We start from the raw sequence: 22,652 nt of genomic DNA, 5'->3' as shown, positions 1-22,652 counted from the left end.
TTATGGATAATTGTTAACATTCATGCGTAAAACTGAACGAAATAAACGTCTTGGGTAGTATATTTAATACGAAAATTTTGTTTTTGATTTCAAAAAAACTAATTTAGAAGTTGTTTTTTTTTTTAAGAAAACTATAACCCCATTAATTATATAATGATTATATATGTTGAAATCCGCAAGTTTAGTGAAATTTAAATTAAAGACTTTTTTTTGTTTTTATTTTATTTTTATTTTGTTATTAGTTTATTTTTATATATAATTTAGATTTTTACTTTTAATAAGAATTCAATTAATATAATCAAAATTCATTCATGTTATTAATTTTTTGTTTTTTTTTTTTTTTGTTAATTTCTAGAAATAACAGAGATCATGATTGATAGATCATCAGGATTTTGTCATTTATTTCATATGTCATATAATATAATATCATAAAAATTATTTAAATTAAGCATATTCACATTTTTCATAATACTTATCCATATTTCTTAAATTTTCAATATTACCTATTTTAATTATAGTTTCTTTTTTATATTATTATTAATTTAATTACAATACTTAATATTTACTTACATATAATAATCTCTTTTAATAATTATTCCTTATATTATTTAATGTTCTTATAAATATATTGTTTATTCTTTTATTTTTTTTTTATTTTATTTTTTACTTTAAATCATTTGAAAGTATTTTAATTTAATTTTGTATTATTATATATTAACTAGGTATGGCATTTTTCCATGAGGAACTTTTGAATACACCAACTTGTGGGGCACTTTCTCACAAGGTTATACCAATTATTGCTGATGATGCCTGTTTATTTAGGTAGAACATTATCTTATCACATATTTGGTGATCAAGAAGTTATGTATAGATCTCTTCGTAAGGGAAGAGTCGAACATGTCTGTACCAATTGGAATTAATTCGTAAATTATTCTACAGATAGTCGAGGACAAACATATAGCGATGTGTTTGCTTACGCTCAGGACATGATTCGTGATGATTGCTATCCTTCGTTAAGTGAAATAATAGCAGCAGAGGAATTATATAGTTTTAATTTTAAAGTTTAAACTAATTAACATTTAGTCATAGTATCAGGTGATAACAAGAATCCTATAAAAAGAATTAAATTTGATGGTAATCATATGTGCGATCATTTTGATCCATATGAAGAATTACCTAGGCCAGTAATAACAAGACAAATTTTAAGAATTAATAATAGGCAGGTATTGCATCATATTTTGCCAATGAAATATGGTGCAAATGGTTTATTCGAGGCCATAGGCTATTCAATGTTTGGATCAAATTTATAAGCGAACGATACTAGGGAAATTTTAGTTGAGCATGTTAAAAATAATTTTAGTAGGTTTAAGGTAATGCGACATGAAACCAGGGACATGGATCTATTAAAAAGTGTCGCAAAGTATAGTAATTGTATGCTAAATAGAAATTCACCCGGTGGTTATTTGGAGTTGGTTGCTGCCATCGACAAACCATAGCAAGACTGGAAACTTTCTTACGTCTTACCCCCCAAAACCCATTATTAAGGCGCCGCGGCGGGGTTGTAATGAAGATGTCAAAAATCTTGTTATAAAAATATAAAAGTCACGGAAATTGTCATTGTAAGAATGGTTTTTCACGAAATTATTTTTTGACAGTAGAAAATGTATTCAAGCATTGACAATGACTTCTCGAGTCGGTAGCAATTTTCTTGTTGGAATATTACTGCAGTATTGTACATATTATTGTACTCGCACTCGTATTTATTAATTTTTCAATTTTTCTAACCATTAAGACCATCACGTAATTGTCTTGTTACTTGTAGTAATACCAACTTCTTCGAACTTTTTAGTAAGCATTTTAACTAATTCTCTTTTGTTAAATCGATTAAAGAAGAATTTTCCACTCAACGATTCTATGAAGTGCACTTCACAAGATGTAGAAACCGCAGCGGTTCAACTTAGTTGTTCGGTTCTATCGCTTTAATATTTGAACTTGTATCAGAGTAGGTATCAAAAATGACAAGTATTGAAATTACTTGATAAATAATAAATTAATATATTTTTTAATAATAACACTGTGCAAGTCGAAATTCTTGACAGGCGCGCGAATAACTGTTTCGCCATATTTCGGACCCGAGAAATCCATTGGCATCATTAGTTTTTCGATTTATCGGTACGACTTCGAACAAAATTTTTTTTGAAAGTTTTTTCAATTATTTTGAGAATTTTCCACTGTTTTTAGTCATTTTTCAATCAAAAACATTGTTTATATTGCTAATAATTCTGCTCAAACGTTATTTGCTACCAGTAGAAAGACATTGTAAACAATTTTGAACAATTTATTTGAAAATTTAGTGATTTTTTTTGAAATTTTTTTTAAAAAATCGAAATTTTTTACATTGTTATCGTTTTTTCGCTGTTTTTGTTCTCTTTTGCACAAATACATAGCATGTTTTCCATTAAAAATTAATTTAACTGTTAATTTAGTGTTGGTTAAACTTTGACAAACTATCGATAGCATCGATAACAAAAAAATATCGAGTATATCGATACTTCACAAAACTATCGATAGTTTCAATACTTCCAAATTATTATACCACAAGGCTACCGATATTTTTTCTTAAAACTATCGATACAATCGACAATGGAAACTATCGATATCTACCAAACACTATGTTAATTCGTTGTTTACATCCAATGTCAAACGAAAACTTAACTTGTAGTTCAAATTGTGTTTAATTAATTTCAAAGCTATCGATAATATCGGTAGCCTTGTGGTAAAATAATTTGGAAGTATTGAAACTATCGATAGTTTTGTAAAGTATCGATATACTCGATATTTTTTTGTTATCGATGCTATCGATATTATGTCAAGGTTTAACCAAAACTAAATTAACAGTTAAATTAATTTTTAATGGAAAACATGCTATGTATTTGTGCAAAAGAGAACATGTTTTTGTTTTTGTGCGAAAAAACGATAACAATGTAAAAAATTCCAATTTTTTAAAAAAAAATTCAAAAAAAATCACTAAACTTTCAAATAAATTGTTCAAAATTGTTTACAATGTAGCAAATAACGTTTGAGCAGAATTATTAGCAATATAAACATTGTTTTTGATTGAAAAATGACTAAAAACAGTGGAAAATTCTCAAAATAATTGAAAAAACTTTCAAAAAAAATTTTGTTCGAAGTCGTACCGATAAATCGAAAAACTAATGATGCCAATGGATTCCTCGGGTCCGAAATAGGGCGAAACAGTTAATCGTGCGCCTGTCTCAAAAATTTTTTTCAAAAAACTTGCACAGTGTAATATTAAATATATCATTCGCCATACGACACGATGTATAAGAGATCCACCATCAGTATGCATTATCTCAAGCTACTTGATAATTAATTGGCTCGATTATTATCGATTTCTTTTGAGGAGAATTTGGTTCCTCATGAGGTCTATTTTTATTGATGGTAGTTATAATCGCTCAACGAAAAAAGATTGTTGTACTCCTCAACAATCTTTCCTTATTTGATCTGATCGTTTTCGTGTGGAGTTCCAGCTTCCTCTATTGTCTATTTTTATTGATGGTAGTTATAATCGCTCAACGAAAAAAGATTGTTGTACTCCTCAACAATCTTTCCTTATTTGATCTGATCGTTTTCGTGTGGAGTTCCAGCTTCCTCGTTTTTAGTGGTCTTGCCAACAATGAAGACCCTCTTGAACTACGAATTCCAAATTCGCTATTATTTTCTACGGTGGTGGGAAGTATCGCCTTGGCTACCCGAAGGCTTTATAAGGCTTGATAATGGTCGAAACACCGGGGTTGTGGTTTGTACCGCCTGGCCTGTAGGTTGTGAAGGTTGCTTAGGGATGCTAGTACCTCCAGCATTCCCTGAACAACCCCCGATGGCTTTAGGCCAACAAATCGGATGATAAAACGTCTGTCTTGTCATTTCTGTATATTTTCAAAATATATATATACAACAATAGTAGGTCGTTAAGGCAGAGCCGATTACTGGGGTAAGCAAAAATGACGAACACTGCCAAGGCATGCGTAAAAGCTCGTTCGCGACTGGCTTGTCTCCCAGCCTTCCTTTTTTTGGCACGGATTAGGAAAACGCTCACCCCACCATTTAAAATTGGGAACCTTGTAGGTACTGATGGTTAAGTTGCATTTCAAGTTGTTTAACTATCGACGAGTTAAATAAAAACACCGCCAGGCAACCTGACCTTAACTGATCCTTTATCTCAAAGATTGCAATTTTCTCGATTGGGATCTGCTGGAAGTTATTCCTATAGTGAAATTTATAACTGAGATATGAATATCAATTCGTTTACCAATGAAAAGAACATATCGATTAAGATTTGTCTTTGGACAAGCCTATAGTCTCAACATTTCGCTTGTGTTTAGAAGTATTTTTATGTTTTATTAAATAATTTTTTTGTGAACGAAGTTTGTCCTTGCATAGTTTGCAGTGTATGCAATCCTGGGACATCTGCGTTTCTTGTTAACCAACCTAAACAAATAAAATTGATTATTTGTTACACAATGTTTACATTTAAAATGTGTTACCAGTGAATTCCGGCAGTTTTTCCCAGCTTTCATTATATTTTCTTTTAATTTTGCTTATTGCGCCGCAGATAATAATTATTCAAAAACAAAAACAAACCGTAAATTTAAATTTGCACCAATTCCTTACAAAATAAAATGCACAACTGGGTCGCACGTACTTGCTCTTGTAGTTCAAAGTATCTTTATCTTAAATATTTTTCGGAAATCTTAGATTTTTTAAGTGTCGAGAAAAAAAAAAAAAAACATCGAAAGTTAAAAAAATTCAATGAAATTTTTTTTCCACAACTTTTTTTTAACTTTTTTTACATTTTAAACTTCAAAATGATATCAGTAAATTTTAAATAAAATTGACTTATGCTTTGATAAAATATATGAACCTTAAAAAATATGTCAATTTTTGAAAAACGGCAACGCCATATTTCCGTTCTCCGCATTTTTTGAAAAAAACTAAAAACGCAGATTTGTTAGAATCGATAAGACTATTACGCACACCAAATTTAATCAAAATCGTTAGAGTCGTTTTCGAGAAAATTGCAATATCTCGAAAACGTTATATGGGAGATATGCGTTAAAAAGGAGATATTAAAAAAATAAAAAAAACGGACCTAGGAAATTACGCAAAAATAATATGTACCAAGTTTCAAGCAAATCTATCCATCCGTTTAGGCCCTAGCTCGATGTTCATATGGACGCACAGACGCACATACGCACAGACCGACGGACGGCATGACGAAAACCACTTTTTTGATCTTCTCCATTATAGTAATGTTGGTTTTGATTAAAACCTCGAATTTTTTTTTTCTAGACGAAACCAATACTTGCCCTATAGAGCAAGTAAAAATATAGAGAGACGGAGACCTTTCAACTTTCCAATAAATTTCCTGGAAATGAATACTTTTTTCAAAGAATGAATGTGTGTAGTGTAGTGTTTATCTCCTCTAATTCACAATAGGACGTGGATTGTGGAGTGGAAACAAAATATATGAATGGAAGTAGGTACATTCATAATTGGGCTTTTCAGCAAGACGTCAGAATCTACTTCGAAGACTTTTAAGGTGTGCGTGTGATCATAATAAAATATAAATAATCAAGTTCTTTTATTATAAAAGTTTTTAATTTTAAAGGAGCCAAAAACCGCCAAATTGAAAACTTAAGGAGCCAAATTTTGATATATCGGAAATCAGAATATGAAGGAGATGGAGAAAACTTTGAAGGAGCCGGTTTGGCTATAAATAGCCGGTCCTGGCAACACTGCTGATAGATATAAAAGTTGGTCAAGACCTTACTGCAACAATTTCAAGTTGTGTTTTTGCAATTTGCACAAACAAACCAGAAAATGAAAACATTTACAAGTTTGAGCAAACTTACTAGAGCTAAAGGCTTTCTATAAAGAAAACAAAATAGTACTTAAAACTACCTATCTACTAAAATTTGGTTTATGATAATCATATCGGGTGTCAAAAGTAGGCGATAAAAAATGTCCTCATTTGTCATTTGTCGCTGATCTCGATAATTTTCTGGAATGATATAATCTAATTTTTTTGTATTCCTTGTTGCGTGACTCCTGTGCATCCTCCGAAAATTGGCTAATGGCTAATACCGCAAAGTATTTGAATTGATTATAACTTCATTATGTATCAGTATTTTATGCACTGAAGATGGCATGTGCATAGTACCATTTTATAAATTGACATATATGTATTGTTGAGCTGTGTTTATGTTATTTACGCGAAACTTCAATCCATTTACATACAGACAAACCTGATGATAATGTCTGCAGAATAATGTAGAAACTCTTTGTCCTTAAAAGTTCATCATCGTGGCTTCTTATATCTAAAGAACATTCATGGTTTTGGGAAAATCTGCGAACCGTGTTACCATATTTACTATTTCCAGTGCCTTGTAGGGGTTTTATCCACATGCAAGCTTAGCTCAGAACGGAATCGGGTTTTTTCGTTCCTCCTTAGTTCTTGGGTTTTTGTGTTCAGGAGTGAGTAGGAAATTAATTAAGAATCCAAGCGTGTAGAATTGAAAGACCATACTTCCATACTTATAAGCACTTGTATTTTCTAGCTTGGATTTAACTCTTTTTATATCATTCATTTCTTTTGGTTTTGCTCCGCAAATTGTACGGACAGCATATTGTATAAATATTAATATCATTTAATTTCAACTTTTAAAGTCGAATTAAGTTTAAATATTGAAATTTATATCATAGATACTATAATTTTAAATGTTTTGAAACTATTTTCAACACAAATTTGGAGAATCCAATGTTTTTCCTTCTAGACCTCTAAACAGACTTATTTTTCGGTATAAAAAAAAAACAGATAAAAGAAGACTATTTTTGTTAAAACTCTATTTAAAACTCTATTTAAAAATAAAAAAAAAAAAAACAAATTAAAACGAAGAAAAATCAAAATAAAAAATAATTAAATATTTTTAATTTTTGTTGTAATCAATTTGAATACTGTATTAATAATGATTTGACTCTCATTATTTATTGAATAAACATCGTGAAGACAACAATGATTTCTTTTTTTTCAAATTCTGTACTTTGTTTTTAATTTAAAAACACGATGTTTAAATATTAATGAACAACAGACACTTTTGTACTTCCCAGAAATGTGAGTTCTTTCTTGAGCTTATTTGGTTTGAATCACAACTAAATTAATTTATAGAGCTTTCCGATATTTTTTGTAATATAGAAAAAGTATACTTTAAAACAAAGTCAGAATTTTATTGCATAGGTGCCTACGTTATTATCGATGTTTTAATCTTGACGATTGTCAGTTAGTATTGAATCGAATATCACTCATGGAGAAACGATGTTATGAACTTGAAGTGTCTGTCCAGTTCAATTCTAATCAGTTGAATAAAAGCGGATTTTGTACTTTTATCATGATGCAGGCCTAGATACGTGTTAGCAACTACAGATATCAAACAAAATAGGTTAACCCAAAAAACTACCTTATCTTTGATACATACTTACTCTTAAGAAAATTCTTAGCTTCTGAGAAACTCAAAATTTAATCAGTATTGTGTTTTTTTATGTTACTGAACATTTGGAAAGATAACTCAAAGCCGAATGTATCGACTACTAGCTAATTGTTATTATTTTGTTATTAAAGTTATTATTCCAAAAATACTTAATATATCGCACCACAAAGGTGGCATTTTCATATCGAACATTGAACTGAAATAACAATCGCTGCTGTTATAAAATCATTGCATTTTGTGACATTTGAATACAATTTTATCAAGATCATCTATGGACTATAACATTGATAAGCCGAGTGGCAAGTGCAATAAAGTTTTTTTTTTTAACGAATCTCAATTTTTTAATAATTGGTCAAAATAATTGAATAAAAGGCCAACGTTTGGGATATTCGCACTTCAGTTAAAAACTTATTTATTCAAAATGTGTTGCAATAGTTGCAGCCCGCTTCAGAAGAAAACCTGGTTAATCACAATCGGAGTTTTGTGTTTAGTGAGCGGAGTTCTTTTAGTAACATTATCACCAGCAGCTATTGAATCATTTGTCGATGGTGTAAGCTTTTTGGCATTTGTAATATATTCATGATACAATATCTATTATTTTTTTTGTCAGTTATTTCATTTGAGTCCGAATTCTTGGATGTTCAAAAAATGGTTGAATCCACCAATCACAAATTACATGTATATTTATCTCTTTAATTGGACAAATATGCAGGAGGCAACTAACCACAATGTCAAACCAAACTTTAACCAACATGGCCCGTATGTTTTTCGTGAGAAAAGATCTAAAGAGGACATCATATGGCATGATAACGACACCATGACGTTCTATAATCGTCGTACGTGGTTTTTTGAAGAGGAAATGTCAGGTGCTTCGTTGGATGATGTCATTGTCCTTCCTCATCCACCAACTGTGGTATGTATTGCAGAAGTACTACTTCTGTAAAAAAAAGAGATAAATTTGCATAAATGAGTAGTTATTTTTGAATTGTTGGTTGGTTTTGTTTCTGTTCTGTAGGTACTGTTAACTTTTAACAGAAGTTTAAATGCCTACTATTTACTTGTTTTTTTTTTCTATAGTAGAAAAAGTTCAGTGTGAAAAAAGTTGTTCATATCTTAACCTGTGTAATTGTAATTTTAAAGTTTTGTTTATTGATTAAGAATCATAGTAACAAACTTAAGACCCGTGTTTCCGAAGATAGTCCAGTCAAATTATAACTTTTTTGAAAATAACTCGGCTATCCTTCGAGATACGAAAATATTACAAGGAAGTTTTTTGTAGCTTTTACCATGTTCTACAATTCAGGTTTTACACATTTTTTGCGTATCATGAACCGTTTTCGAGATATCGATCAAAATAGTCAAAAATTTACGATATGCGATTTGTTTTTTGACATTATCTATTTTTTTGGTGTTGAATATCCAAAAAAATATTAAAATCAAATTTGTAGACCCTGTTCAGACCTCCAATTTCGTATTTTTTTTTGACATTAAAAAAAAAACATTAATGAAATTTCAGAGCTTGAGATGTCGTGGGAGGGTAATTTCAAAGGGAATGGACCGTTGTTGCGATGTAGGAGCACAACCATTGCCCTTCCCCAGTGCTCTGCGAAATAGCTCGCATCTCCCAGAATGCTCGGAATGAGGCATCTACTTGCCCTGATCCTTCCAGAACAGTAGTTGCAAGAGTGATGCAAGGAGTTTCATCTGAAGCCATCATCAATGGGCCAAAAACATCATCCCTCCAAACAAAAGTAGAACGGGAACGTCGAAGACAAGACCATGGAAGTCAAATCCCGCACACCCTAGCTGACATTATGATTCCCGCTGACCTGTGTATGACAAGAACTGAGGTCCCCCAAATATCTTGCTGGCCGACACAGGAAGCGGGGATCGTAAAGTTGTGAGAAAATTGACTCCTAACCACTCATACAAAATTTATGGTATGATAGAAGTTTCATCTTCTTTAATCCTCCAGGAACTGAGCTCACGCATGGAGGTACTCCTATAGAGGCATGTCATCGTATCGGCTGATTATTCTGAGCAGCTTTTCATTTGTCTGCTGATACTCTACCCTTGTGTAGTGGGAAGAGTCCGCCCGCATCAAGTCTGTCAGAAAGAGCATTAATACGGACGTGCTCAGTTAGCAGGCCTTCCAGCTGCTTGTAGATGTTTGGGTGCTGACATGTGGCTTCGTCCTTGTTGGGAAGCAGGCAATAAATCAATGGCAGAACCTTGTTGCGAAAAAAGCCATGCACCACCCAAAACTGGTAGAACATTCTGGGACATACCTTGAAGGTCCCATCCAGAAACCAGGTCTCACAACTTGAGAGGTGCCTTCGGTCTGGCTCCAAACCGAATATTATTATTCGTTGACGATCTCCGCTTCTTGTGTCGGAAAGCAAGGAATTTTGGGGGACCTCAGTTCTTGTCATACACAGGTCAGTGGAAAAGGGAAGTCATAATGTCAGCCAAGGTGTGCGGGATTGGCCTTCTATGGTCTTGTCTCCGCCGTTCCCATTCTACCTTTGTTTGGAGAGATGATGTTTTTGGCCCACGGGCCACGGATGATGGCTTCAGATGAAACTCCTTGCATCACTCTTGCAACTACTGTTCTGGGAGGATCAGAGCAAGTAGCTGCGTCATTTCGAAAATTCTGGGATACTCGAGCTTTTTCGCAGAGCACTGGGGAAGAGCCGTGGTTGTGCTCCTGTTTCACAGCAACGGTCAATCCCCTTGAGATTGCCTTGCCACGACATCTCAAGCTCTGAAATTTCTCGCACCTCCAAAAAATTTTAAATTCATCATTTCTATGTTTCGAGTAAATAAAACACTCGAAATGCATTTTGAAAAATAAAACAAAATTCATGTTAGCTGTTATGATACCTACCTCCCCTTCTCATTCATAACTCAACCCATCTAAAAAACACCCTTTCGCCAAAAATATTTTTAAGAATTTAATGAATCCAAAACTGCACTACTTAAGTATCTAGGATAGGTAGATCCCAAAAAATTATTTTTTTTTTAATTTTTGAACTTTCACTTACCCTTTGTCCTAGTTTAGATCTACTTTGAAGTCGTACTCGTACTGGTCGATTATCCTGCACCATTTGGACAGTGGGGTGCTTGCTGGTCATGTGTTTTTTTTAATTTGTGACTGAGCTCTTGAAAGAGAGTTTAGACTTGCAGATTTTGCATTTAGCAAATTCTGAGTCAGTTTCAATTGGGGTAAAATGCTCCCAAATGGAACTTCTCTTTATTCGAGAGCTCATGTTGTAGGTGTTGGTATTGCTGAGTAGTCCTGATCCTGAAACAAAAAGGTTCTTTTCGAACCTGGTTTCTTAGTCACTTCACACTTTCACTGCACTAGTGCACTTCACTTTGCTTTTTTTTAAGTTTATTAAAGATTATAGTTCAAATCGCTTTAAAAAAACGGATTTGACTAAGCAGTTCGGGCACGAGATAACAAGATCACTCGAAAAATCAAAAATCTAATATAAATCGATAGGTTCACAAATCGCATTTAGAATTCACAACTCGAATTATATAATCATAAATTGGATAAAAATCAAATTTCGTTCTCAACACCAAAAACAGAACTCACAAATCGCATTCAAATTTTCAATTAGATAGATTTAGATTTTTTTCTTCAGCACACTTTCTCTTTCTTATAAGAATTTTCAATTCCTCTTCTCATTGGTTGCTTAGGTGCTGAATGCTGTTGCTAACAAACGGTAAAATAACGATACTTTTTAATTTCTCTAATTTGATAGAATTAAAGGCGCGATCAACAAAATTGAGGAGTGACTTTTCAAAAACGGATACAAACACTTTTTGTCGTATCTAAAATCTGATATCTCAAAAAACCAAAAAAAAAACTAAATGATAAATTGTGGTATTATAAGTTCCTTTATAATTTTGACTAAGCAGATTATTTTCATCCGAGTAACAAGTATTACAGATTATTACCGATAAAATTAGTTATTTTTGTAGGATTAGAGAAAGTTGTTTGGATAATTAGTAGGTTTTTTTCATTTTATCAACCTTATTACTGAAAATTTTCTTGGATTGCAAAAAAAAAAAATAATATTATTTAAATTTATTTTAGATAATGAAAATATCTATTAACTGTTATTTCAGTAACAGGTATTTTGCCTGATGAGTAGCAAGTTGTTATTGCTACTTTCGAATACCTGTTACTGAAATTTCGACCCATCCCTAATCACAACTGGTCTTAGACTACACTGGTCAACAAGGTTTTTGCCACAAGGACCCAAATAAACTTTTCCATAGGTTTTTGATTAGCTGAACTCGAATCTGAAATCAGAAAAATTTTATTGGCCTCCGTTTTTCAAATATTACCGTTAGAAAATGCCAAAAAACATCATTTTGGCTGTTTTCGAGGTTACCTATGTTTTTATGTGGGGTAATTCATTATGATATAAATTTTTATTTATTCTCACAGATCGCAGCTAAACTAGGGAAAAATATGAATCGCTACGTAAAAAAGGTAATGAATTATGCTCTTCAGACAGAAGGCGGGATGTTGGCAGCAAACAAAACAGCCGAAAAATGGCTGTTTAAGGGCTTCGATGATCCTTTGACAGAATTTGCAGCGCTCTTTCTGACCGAAATCATCTCGTTCCCATTAGAAAAGTTTGGATTATTATATTTACGAAATGCATCGAAAACCTACGAAGGAACGTATACCATCCATACAGGACAGACAAATCTATCGTTGTTAGGTGAACTAGCTGAATGGCAGGGAAGTAATCAGTCGTATGCCTTTAAAGGTGAATGTGGGCACATAAATGGAAGTACTGGCGATATATTTGCACCCAAACGAATACCTGAAGATAGTGTCTCGGTTTTTATCCCAGATACTTGTCGTTCCATAAAATTATTCCCTAGTGAAAGAATCAATTATCGTGGGATAGAAACAATAAAATATTCAACGAATGATCAGTCATTTGATAATGGACAACTATATCCGAATATGAAATGTTTCTGTTCGGAAAAGGATGAAGTATGCCCTCCAACTGGGGTAATTGACATGAGTTCATGTTTGCTGGGAGCTCCTTTATATCTATCACTACCACATTTCTTAAATGCTGATCCTAGTTATACCGACGGCATAACAGGAATGCAACCTGATCCACAGGAACATGATTTCTATATAATAATGGAACCACGATTGGGAACACCCTTAAATGGCAATGCTAATATGCAGATTAATATGCTTATGGAACCAGACGATTCAATTGAGTAAATCCTTATACATAAAAATTTGTATTTGTTGATAAATAATTCTTTAAAATTTTTTTAAGTGTGATGAAGGACATTAATGAATTTTATGCACCATTGGTAATAATCTCAGATCGAGGAGATCTTAACGAAAGCTTCGCCAAACTAATAAGGGTAAGATATTAAATTATAATCTTTGTTTACTTATGTACTTAATTTTTGATGTACTGAATGCTTTTGACGTACATTATACTCTATACGATAAAAATTGGCAGTACAGAGAAGATAGGACATTTGCATCTCACTCTGCTTCACGCCTTCTGGATATGTCTATCACATAAAAAAGCTCACACAGCGATGCCGTATTATCCGAAAAAAATATAATAAAGAAATAACAACAACAATGCCATGGCGCATCTCTGTGTTGTTCTTGTGTGTTTCAGGAGCATATTGTTCGTGAATTGCTTTTTAGCAATCGTTAGGTCCCATTGATTTTGAAAAAGCTCTCCTATAAGGCCTGTACTGCCAATTTTTATCGGGCAGAGTGTAGACTCTTCGAAAAAAGAGTGGTTTAGCGCTCCAATGAACTGATCAAGTACTTGTTTTCTAGAGATAATTAGGGTCAAACCAATAATCCAAATTTAATATAATTAAACTTAAACAATATTATTTTATCATTTGTTTTGCATGTTTAAGACATCAAAACAATGTTATTTCAAGTAATAAATGAGATAAGCCAATCCACAAGGGGTATTTTATTACTTAAATTTAAAAACGCAACTTAACTACTTGCTTAGTTACTCATAATCGTAATATTAAAAAAAGGGAAGTATGTACTTAGGTACTATCTCAAAATTATACTTTTTATAGCGTAAACAATCTCTTAAAATATATATACAAATACACATAAATGAATAAATTAATTAGGTGTAGTTACCTCAAGTACACTATTGTTATCGATGTTAAAAAAGTGTGCATTTTGACTCACCGGTAACTTTCGTGCTCTTCAGTTAACAATAAAAAATGTCTGCTTAGTAAATACAGTGACGTGCAAAGTAATAAATGGGAGCAAGTGCATTGGCAACTAGCAAAAATGGACCGTAAACTTCATTGAAGGAAACAGTTATAAAACAATGAAGAGACCGGTTGATTGTTCTCAATTCATAATTGCCTCGAATTTAACGATTACCTAGAAAAAGGAGGAAAACCAAGACAAATTGCTGAAAATACTAGTGATCGACTGAAGCCAAGGTCTGTAACCTAAGCTTAAATGTAATAGCTTCAGCAATGAGAAGAAAGTTTCAGGGAAAATAAAATGCTTTAGGGAATGAGTTTTATGGACAGATGAAACTAGGATAGATCTAATTGAACCCTACTAAAAAACAATGTTTGTACATCGCCCAGTTAACTAAATTCGTATGCATGATTATGACCCGAAAAATGTAGCAAAGATTGTAAAAAACCATCTGATTTTTTCGTTCGTGTATGTATGTAACTGTATTGTATTTATTAGATATTTATAGATTTAAAAAAACTATCATCAAAAGTTTTTACTTTTAATCCAGTTAAAATAAATATTTTTTTCTACAAATGTATAACTTATGCCCTTACGATTCTGTTTACCTCTTTAGCAAATATTTCTTTGAACCATTTAATTAATTTATTTATTTATAACGTTTTTCAAGTAGCACATCAGCTTAATGAAAACTACCTCATAATATTATTCACAAATATAATAATTACAATTTTAATAGGCGTATAAAAATAATAACGTTTACAATAAACGTAGTTAATTCTTCATATTTTAATTTCCTTTCGTATACATAATAGGTACAATTAGTGAGGCAACTTAGCAACACAATCGTGCACTTGGTGATACAAGCGTCATTGGTAGTACTCAATAAAAGAGTACTTTCAAGTTGAGCTTTTTGACTTGCTACCCCACGAAGACTTTCACAAAAGGCTTGACTAAAAAAACAAACTTGTATGTTTTTGTGTTTTTTTGTAAATAACCAAAGCAAATAATCTGGTCCCTTAAATTACATTCTAATATTTTATTGATTCAAATTTCTTTTAATGAATGCAACATTTTCTTTTCTTTCAGTTTTTTTTCAAATCTTCAGCTATTGCAATTGGATGTGGAATTGTTATATTAGTAATAGGAATACTTCTCATCACTTTGGCAATATATTGGACTCATACAAACAAATGGAGGGGGTATAGAGGAAGAGATAAAATTCTAAAACACAAATCATAATCTTATTTTTGTACCAAAAAAACTGTTTGATATCTCATTTCAATTAATGAAAAACTGTGTAAGATACTCGTATTTGTAGTATAAATATAATATAATATAAAAATAAAAAACTCCAACAAAATACCGTTTATTCATTTCATTAAATACCATTCAGTTTAAGGCATTTTATGTAACAAGCCTGTAGTACGCGGTCGGACGCAGTACTCCAGTGTGTTTAAATACCATTTAAACTCAACAAACAAAACAAAAACAAATAATTTAATTTAATCAAACAGTTTGATGAAGTTTTTGTATAATCCGGAATTCGATTTGAAAGTCAAAATTATTATTAAAAAAAAACCAAAATTTTAATTTAATTTTGACATCTGGCCAGCATATAAAACACCGGATGATTTCTAGTTGGTAAGCTATTTTAATTAATAATTTTTTTTTGTAGTAAAATTAAGGTCTTTTCGGATCGATTGGAACTTTAAACTCCCTTTCGGATTTTTAGAAGGTTGGGCTGTGAACCGTGCGATATTTTGATTAAATATGTACTATTTTCCGAAGCATTAAAAATTTGAAAAGCCCCGAAGATGTCGACTTTTTCTACCAACTGTGCCAAGAGAAAAATAGTACAAAGAAATGAACGACTGACCGACATAAGCCCATGCGAGCTCATGCCTATTATAGTTGGACCTTAAGCCTTAAGGTGATGTCAGAAAAATCTGTCGCCCCATAAATTTCAGTCATAAAAATCATTTATGAGAATTTATGAACTGTTATATGGTGGAAATTGAAACAGTACGTTTAAATTTTTCAAACTCTCTTAAGCTCTGGACACTTGTATGCTTCAAGAAGAGCTTGATTGGTTGATGACGACGAAATTTTGTATAACCTTCCAGGATGCAGTCAAGCAAAGAAAAATCAAATCGCGAGTGTTGGATTTGAAGTAGGGTGGGCTTTGAGTTCCTGGTTTTCATAGGAATAAACTTCTGTATGGGATACCAAAAACAACCTAGCTGGAGATACTTCTCGATTGAAAGTTTGGATTTGGAAGTTTCGTTGGATGGGTAAAACGATGAGTCGGAATAGATTTGATGTAATTTCGATTAGCTTGCATATAAATGACAAAAGCCTTATTCAAAAAAATAACACGGATCGATTTTTCGAGCTTCAGCCAGTTGTTATTAATTCTTTGAATGAAAAGCTCAACACTTCGTCATGCAATGGGACACGACAACTTTCTGTTGAGAAATCAATGATTGTTTTCAAATTATGGTTGCTTAGCGAATCAACAAGCACAAGGCAATATCAAGAAATTTTTATCTAAGCAAGGAAAGTACGAGAAATTAAAAAGTAAATACGAAAACTACGGTCTAGGCAAAGAGTAGTCTTGTCTATAATTAAAAAGGATTGGAGGATAACAAAAAATCATTTTCATTGATAACTATTTTTTTATCAGTGAGTTTATTAGAGTAACTTATATATGTATGTTATAACCGAAAAAAACTTAAGCTTGTGGTATAATTCTGGTAAACAAACAAATTTGAAACAACATAAGAAGATACCTTTTCTGCAATGATAAAAACACTGATTTTCCTTGTACCCTAAAAATAAATTTCAGTGAATTTTATTATTTGATTTTTGATTGATTAAAAGCCATTGTATTATTTTTAGATTCATATTCTAATAAAAAATAAAATAAATACATATGTATCGATATTTTTTCTGTTTTATTTTACTGAAATAAGATTTACTTATAGAAGAGAAAATAACAAACGTTTTCCTTTTTTGTAGAACGTTTGAGCACCTACAAGAATACATCTTGCTAAATTGTAGAAGTAAAAATGTGTTTTTAATTTTTTTTAACTTTGACCTCGAATATCTTTCAAATGTTTAGATTAATGAAAAAAGTCCTTCTTCTAAGAGCAATCTGTTTGCTAGAAGAATATGTGTTGCGTGTATTCAAAATTTTCAATTTGGTACAAAATTTAGAACAAAAACGATTTTTTTATGATTTTCTCAAACTTTGGACCTCGATTATCTTTTAAACGGTTAGATACACGAAAAAGTGTGTAGGTACAACCTTTTTTGTAGAGCGTTCAATTTCCCACAAGAATATGCAAAGAAATTTGCTAAAAAGTCGGTAGGTAAAACATTTTTTTTTCTGATATAAGATTGATGTAAAAATTGAAAACTGCGAAGCGGAGGATCCTCCCATTAATATTAAGAGCTTATATTTGGTCTTTGGTGAATATAGTAAAGAGGTGGCTAGCAATCGATTTTTCGAAGTATAAAATTTAAAAAAAAGAACTATAAGTTCATATTTATATTTTTGATTTCTGAGCACTAATGCGCATTATATGTAGAGGTAAATACCTACAGATTTCATTGCCTCAAAATTTAAAAATTTCAATAACAAATTTTGATGAAAACTACACTGCCGGTCACTTGAATATGTCCAGTGATTTGCAAAAATTCAAGTTAAGTTTTCTTCCAACAGAATGGCAGCTCCTGTTTTAAACTAACAACAATTGTAAGACATATTCAGCTTAATCCCTTAGAAAAATCAAAACTCTAGTAAATACCATTCATTAAGAAAACACATTTCACGTAGGCCTAGTTAAAAAATACTTGTTTTTTGTTAAGCTCAGTAGAATGTATCAAAGCAATCAATTTGTGGTTGCTATTGGTCATCTGATCATGCTGATCATTTGCGGAGATACAAACTGCAAAAAAAACACCACTATCATCTAATCGCAAAAAAGGCACTTCTACTTTTTAGTCACATCCATATGATGTGGAAAAACGAGTGGCATCTGGCATCAAGTTGTTTTCTGGGATGAAAAAAAAATTCAATATGAAAGGCCCTGATGGTTATAATTATTATTATCACGATTCCAGAAAAGAAAAGCACAAATTGAATCATTTTCACAGCTGTGAGGATGGAGTTATGGTTTTGAGAGCTATTTCATTTTATTGCGTCTCAGCTACAGTTTTTCTCTTCAAAAATGAACGCTATCTCCTATGTTGGAGCATTAGAAAAGGCCTTTCCTTATTTTTTTTACTAGTTTTCAAGATCCAAGCCGGAAGTACTCATTATTAGAAATTGCATACCATTATAGCCAAATGATTATTTAAAGGTATTCTGTTATGTGAAGTTGCAGAAACAACTTATTTATTAAATTTGTTAATATAGCTGTATCAAAGCTACTGGATGTATTCAGATGAGCTAAAATAAATGAGTGTTTTTTGATAAAGATATACGCTAACGTTTTCTTTTTTTTGTTTTGTTTTTAAAAAGAATGATATTTTGTAGAGGTCTGTTTTTTCTTAACAACAAAGCTGAATATTGTGTCGTAAAAGTGGTGTTGGTCTCAAACAAATGTTGCAACAGTGTCCGAAAAAAAACCAAATTGAATTATTGCCAAGCACTGGTCGTATTCAAGTGACCGGCAGTGTATTTTCGATGTTTATCTTACATATTGATGTAAAATTTAAGCTACAGCAGTGCTTGCCGACGCCGTTCTTAAGAAACTCTATAAATTTCTATAAAAGACAACTTTGAACGTTCAATTTAACTGTTCATGAGTCGATGCAGCAAAATGTTTTATGTGACATGAAGGAATAGCGTGCCGTGGTTGGAATGAAGTTTCATCTTGGTTTTACAAGCTTTTAGTACGATTCCAGAAGAAGCTAAGGAAATAATATCTAACAGTAATTCTTGCTCTGGACAGAACAAATATTCGTTCGTAGCTGCAATGGTTATTTTATTTCTGCTGGACTCAGAAGAAATTGATCGAATAGATCATAAGTTCCTCGAACCAGGTCATACACACATGGAGTACGACAGCGATCGTGCTCTTATCGAGCGGAATATAGAAACACCAAGAGACTGCTATCAGTTCTTCATTTCGGTAATAACAAAAATGGAAGCCATAGAAATGAAATAGGAAGATTTTTATGGTTTTTCAAAACTGTCCAAGTCTAAGTTTTCCTGGAAAAGAATGGGTAAAGATGGTAGTAAATTTTCCTGGAATGCTGTTAGCAGGTTACACTACACAAAAAGTATCAGTGAGGTGTCTTTTAAATATTCTTTAGATGACAAAGAACCATTCAAGGTTTTAAAAATAGGAAAAAGAAGAGGTGGTGCAGTAAATGCGAGTCAAATTTCAATTGTCTTGGATATGCCTTGCATTTCAAAGGAAATAAAATTTCCCCTCCCAGGTAAACGGGAGGGGAATAGAAACCTCAGTCCGATAAAATTTTTTCCTTGTCTTGATTCCATCTAAACACTCTAGCTTTTTGGTACATTCCTCCCGTATGTCGTTCCTCTATCCTCTCAATAGTTGCGAACTTTGACTTCCAACATACAGTGCTGCTAAAAACATTCCGGATTTTTTTGTCATTTTCATCAAATAAAATTTTATAACACAAACCTGGAACAACATATTGTTTTGATATTTTTTCTAGATCGTTCATATATCAGTTAAGCAATTTCAACAAAAAATAATGATCTTTAACACATACAAAAAATTTAAAAATTAAAAAATGAAGTAAAGCCAGAATTTCAGCTGTGAAAAACTAACCGGATTTAATAATGTTAATGTTCAAAGTTAATATTTTGCTTAGAAACCTTTGTTTGCGAAAACTGCTTGGCACCAACGAGGCTTGGACTCGGCCAAATTATTTAAAATAGAACTAGGAATATGCTCCTAGTCATTTTTCAAAGCTGCAAGTACGTTAGTTGCTGAGGTGTGCTATTTCTTCTCTACCTGTCACTTAAAGATTGCCCACAAATTTTCAATCGGGTTCGGTCGGATAAATTGTTCCGGCTATTCCAAGCCAGGAGTATTGTCTACCCCGAAGTGCTGTTTTACGAGCTTTTAAAATTTTTTGGCATCATAACTTGCAGGAAGAGCCAATGTAAAGGCACTTCTTTCTCCTTTTATGGAGCCATTATCGACTCCAACATCTTTCCATTCTGAAAATGATCCATAAATCTGTTGATTCTGTGTAACGGGGTAGAGCCTATAGCTGAAAGAACCCCCAAACCATCACTAATCCTCTGCTGTGTTCACGGTAGGGAGCATATTTTTTTGGTTTTAAACATGTCCATGTTTGAGAGCCTGGCTGCCAATTTACAATCGGAATAGACCAAGTTAAAATTGCTTTTATCATTGAAAAACATATTTTTCCGTTTTGTTATCGAGCAATTGAGATGATTTTTTGTAAATAAAACCATGATGAAGTATTTTTATTTTAAAATTTAAAGATCCTTTAATTGCCAACTTTTTTAGACAATGCTTAGTATTAAAGAATGGCCTTTATCCGAGTGGAGAGAGATTAAGACCAAGTCTCTGAAAGCCTTCTTTACTGTACTTGATGTTGAAGGCAGATTAAGCTCCTCACAAATCGTTTAAGAAGCCGCAAAGGGATCTTTTATCAAAAAATTCTTTATTCACTTTTTAAGGATATTTTGTTGGGCATCCACCCAACTGATCTGCTTCAACTGATTTTTCTCTTTTTTACTTTTTGACGATATCATATTCACTTGACGTTGCAATTTACAACACTCCAAAGGGATAACATTATGTTTTATTTCGGCTTGAAAGTGTTCTACGACTCAGTTTCGAATTTTGCGACAATAATGCGTTTTTTCCGTTATTCCATTAAGTAATTTATACAATTCACAAAGCTAACAATTTTGTTTGTCACTGCAAACAAACATTTTACAGAAGTGACGCTTAAAACCGTTGCATCAACAGCGAAAATTGAAATCCTTAAAAAATCCGGTTAGTTTTGCACAGACGAAATTCTGCCTTTCCTTCATTTTTCAATTTTTAAAATTTTTGAATGTATTAAAGAACATTAATTTGTGTTCAAATTCCTTGACTGATATATTAATGATCTAGAAAAAATATTAAAACAATATATTGTTCCAGTTTTGTGTTATAAAATTTCAATTGATGAAAATTACAAAAAAATCCGGAATGTTTTTAGCAGCACTATACCTATGTACTTGTACATGTAGGTACATATTTCAACTTATAACACCAACACGAGTCTATAATCTTAGCTAAGCAAGTGTGTTTTTCGAAATCAAAAAGAACACAAAATTAATTCTTTCTCTCATAACCTTTGATCGAAAAATATAAAAATTTGAAGATTAAAAAACTGTGTGCTATATCTGCTATTCAATGCAAGAAGCTATAAACGGTAACGAGTAGTGCTTAGATTAACACGATTACATTTGCATGTTATAGGTAAAGTGATTAGTGACTCAGAAAAAATATCACAAATATTCGATCTAATGGAATTTCTAATTTCAATTACCTGATTTTTTCCAATCATGTGCTCTTTCTCTATTCCCATAAAACATAATGTACCTATATCTTACATAGATTAGGTATAATAAATAACAGCCATATATTTTTGGGGGATTTAACATTTAATATGAATAGTCATTCTTTTGAGTGGGACTTGCAGACGTTCATTGTTTTCTTCTGATAAAATGTTTTCTAATTTAATTTTTCACAGTAGTCCAAGAAAAAGGAAAAATGGTTATTGGCTGGTTACAATCAGAATAATATATAAAAAAATAAATAAATAATACAAAAAAAAATAATTGTTTTAAATTAAAAGATTATAACGAATATTTGTATAAGAAACTGCAGCAGAAAATTAAAAGATGAGTCATTGGGTCATATATCTACGCATAAACATGAGCTAACGCTAACGCTCTTTTCTCACTTTTCAGTACATTTTTTGAGATTTCAAGAAATCAGATCGATCTCAACAAAACGTTGTGACACTTTTTGGATAAGAAGTTCATTTTTTTTACGACGCATTATGTACGTATGTTTAAAAATAATTAATACAAAATATGCGCATTAAATATACTTTGTTTTTAATACTAGTCGAAAAAAAAAACCAAAAGTCCCCCAATTTCAAGATTTGGAAATGGCGAACAGCGAACAACACCTTGTAGCTCCTGAGGAATATAAAGATTAGCAAGAAGTTGAAGACTTTCACTTCACAATGACAAGAACCAGCACTAATATTATCAGCAAGCTCTTCTTAAGTCCAAGCTCAGGAAACAAGAATCACTGGAGCCTCCAAAAGAAAAACGGCCCATGGAAGGTTTTGGAGGAGAAAGTAAAAATAAAAAGGGAAGCTGCGAACGCATAGCAAACTCAAAGAGCTCAGTCCTTTGAATCAATTCGAAAAGAATTGAAACAGAATTGGGAGAGGGAAGCCGAATTTAATAAAAATGCGTCTTCAAAGGATGCAAAATATTCAAAATAGCACCTGAAAATAGAATCATTTGATATGCATTCTGTTACAAAATAAGTAGGTATACAATAGACCTAATAAATAAAGAGGTTTTTATTAAGACCAAGCTCAGAAATGCTTCCTCTTTTGTAAAAACAATCTAACTATACTCTGTCCGATAAAAATTGGCAGTACAGGCCTTATGGGAGAGCTTTTTCAAAATCAGTGGGACCTAACGACTGCCAAAAAGCAATTCACGAAAAATATGCCCCTGAAACACACAAGAAAACCACAGACGCGCCATGGCATTGTTGTTGTAATTTCTTTACTAA

General features: G+C 32.1%; 1 protein-coding gene across 1 annotated transcript; it reads left to right on the top strand.

The window, feature by feature from the left end:
• Nucleotides 1-7,703: 7,703 nt before the first annotated feature.
• On the top strand, nucleotides 7,704-20,468 carry LOC129920957 (protein croquemort-like). Its single transcript, XM_056002537.1, has 5 exons — nucleotides 7,704-8,478; nucleotides 12,028-12,827; nucleotides 12,890-12,980; nucleotides 18,783-18,962; nucleotides 20,346-20,468. Exons 1-5 carry the CDS (start codon nucleotides 8,203-8,205, stop codon nucleotides 20,466-20,468), a joined length of 1,470 nt encoding a protein of 489 aa, XP_055858512.1. The 5' UTR covers nucleotides 7,704-8,202.
• Nucleotides 20,469-22,652: the final 2,184 nt, after the last annotated feature.

The sequence above is a fragment of the Episyrphus balteatus genome, chromosome 1, assembly GCF_945859705.1.
Source record: "Episyrphus balteatus chromosome 1, idEpiBalt1.1, whole genome shotgun sequence".
NCBI classification, from domain to species: domain Eukaryota; kingdom Metazoa; phylum Arthropoda; class Insecta; order Diptera; family Syrphidae; genus Episyrphus; species Episyrphus balteatus.
Note: the sequence above shows the minus strand (reverse complement) of the source record. Positions and strands in the feature narration are given on the sequence as shown.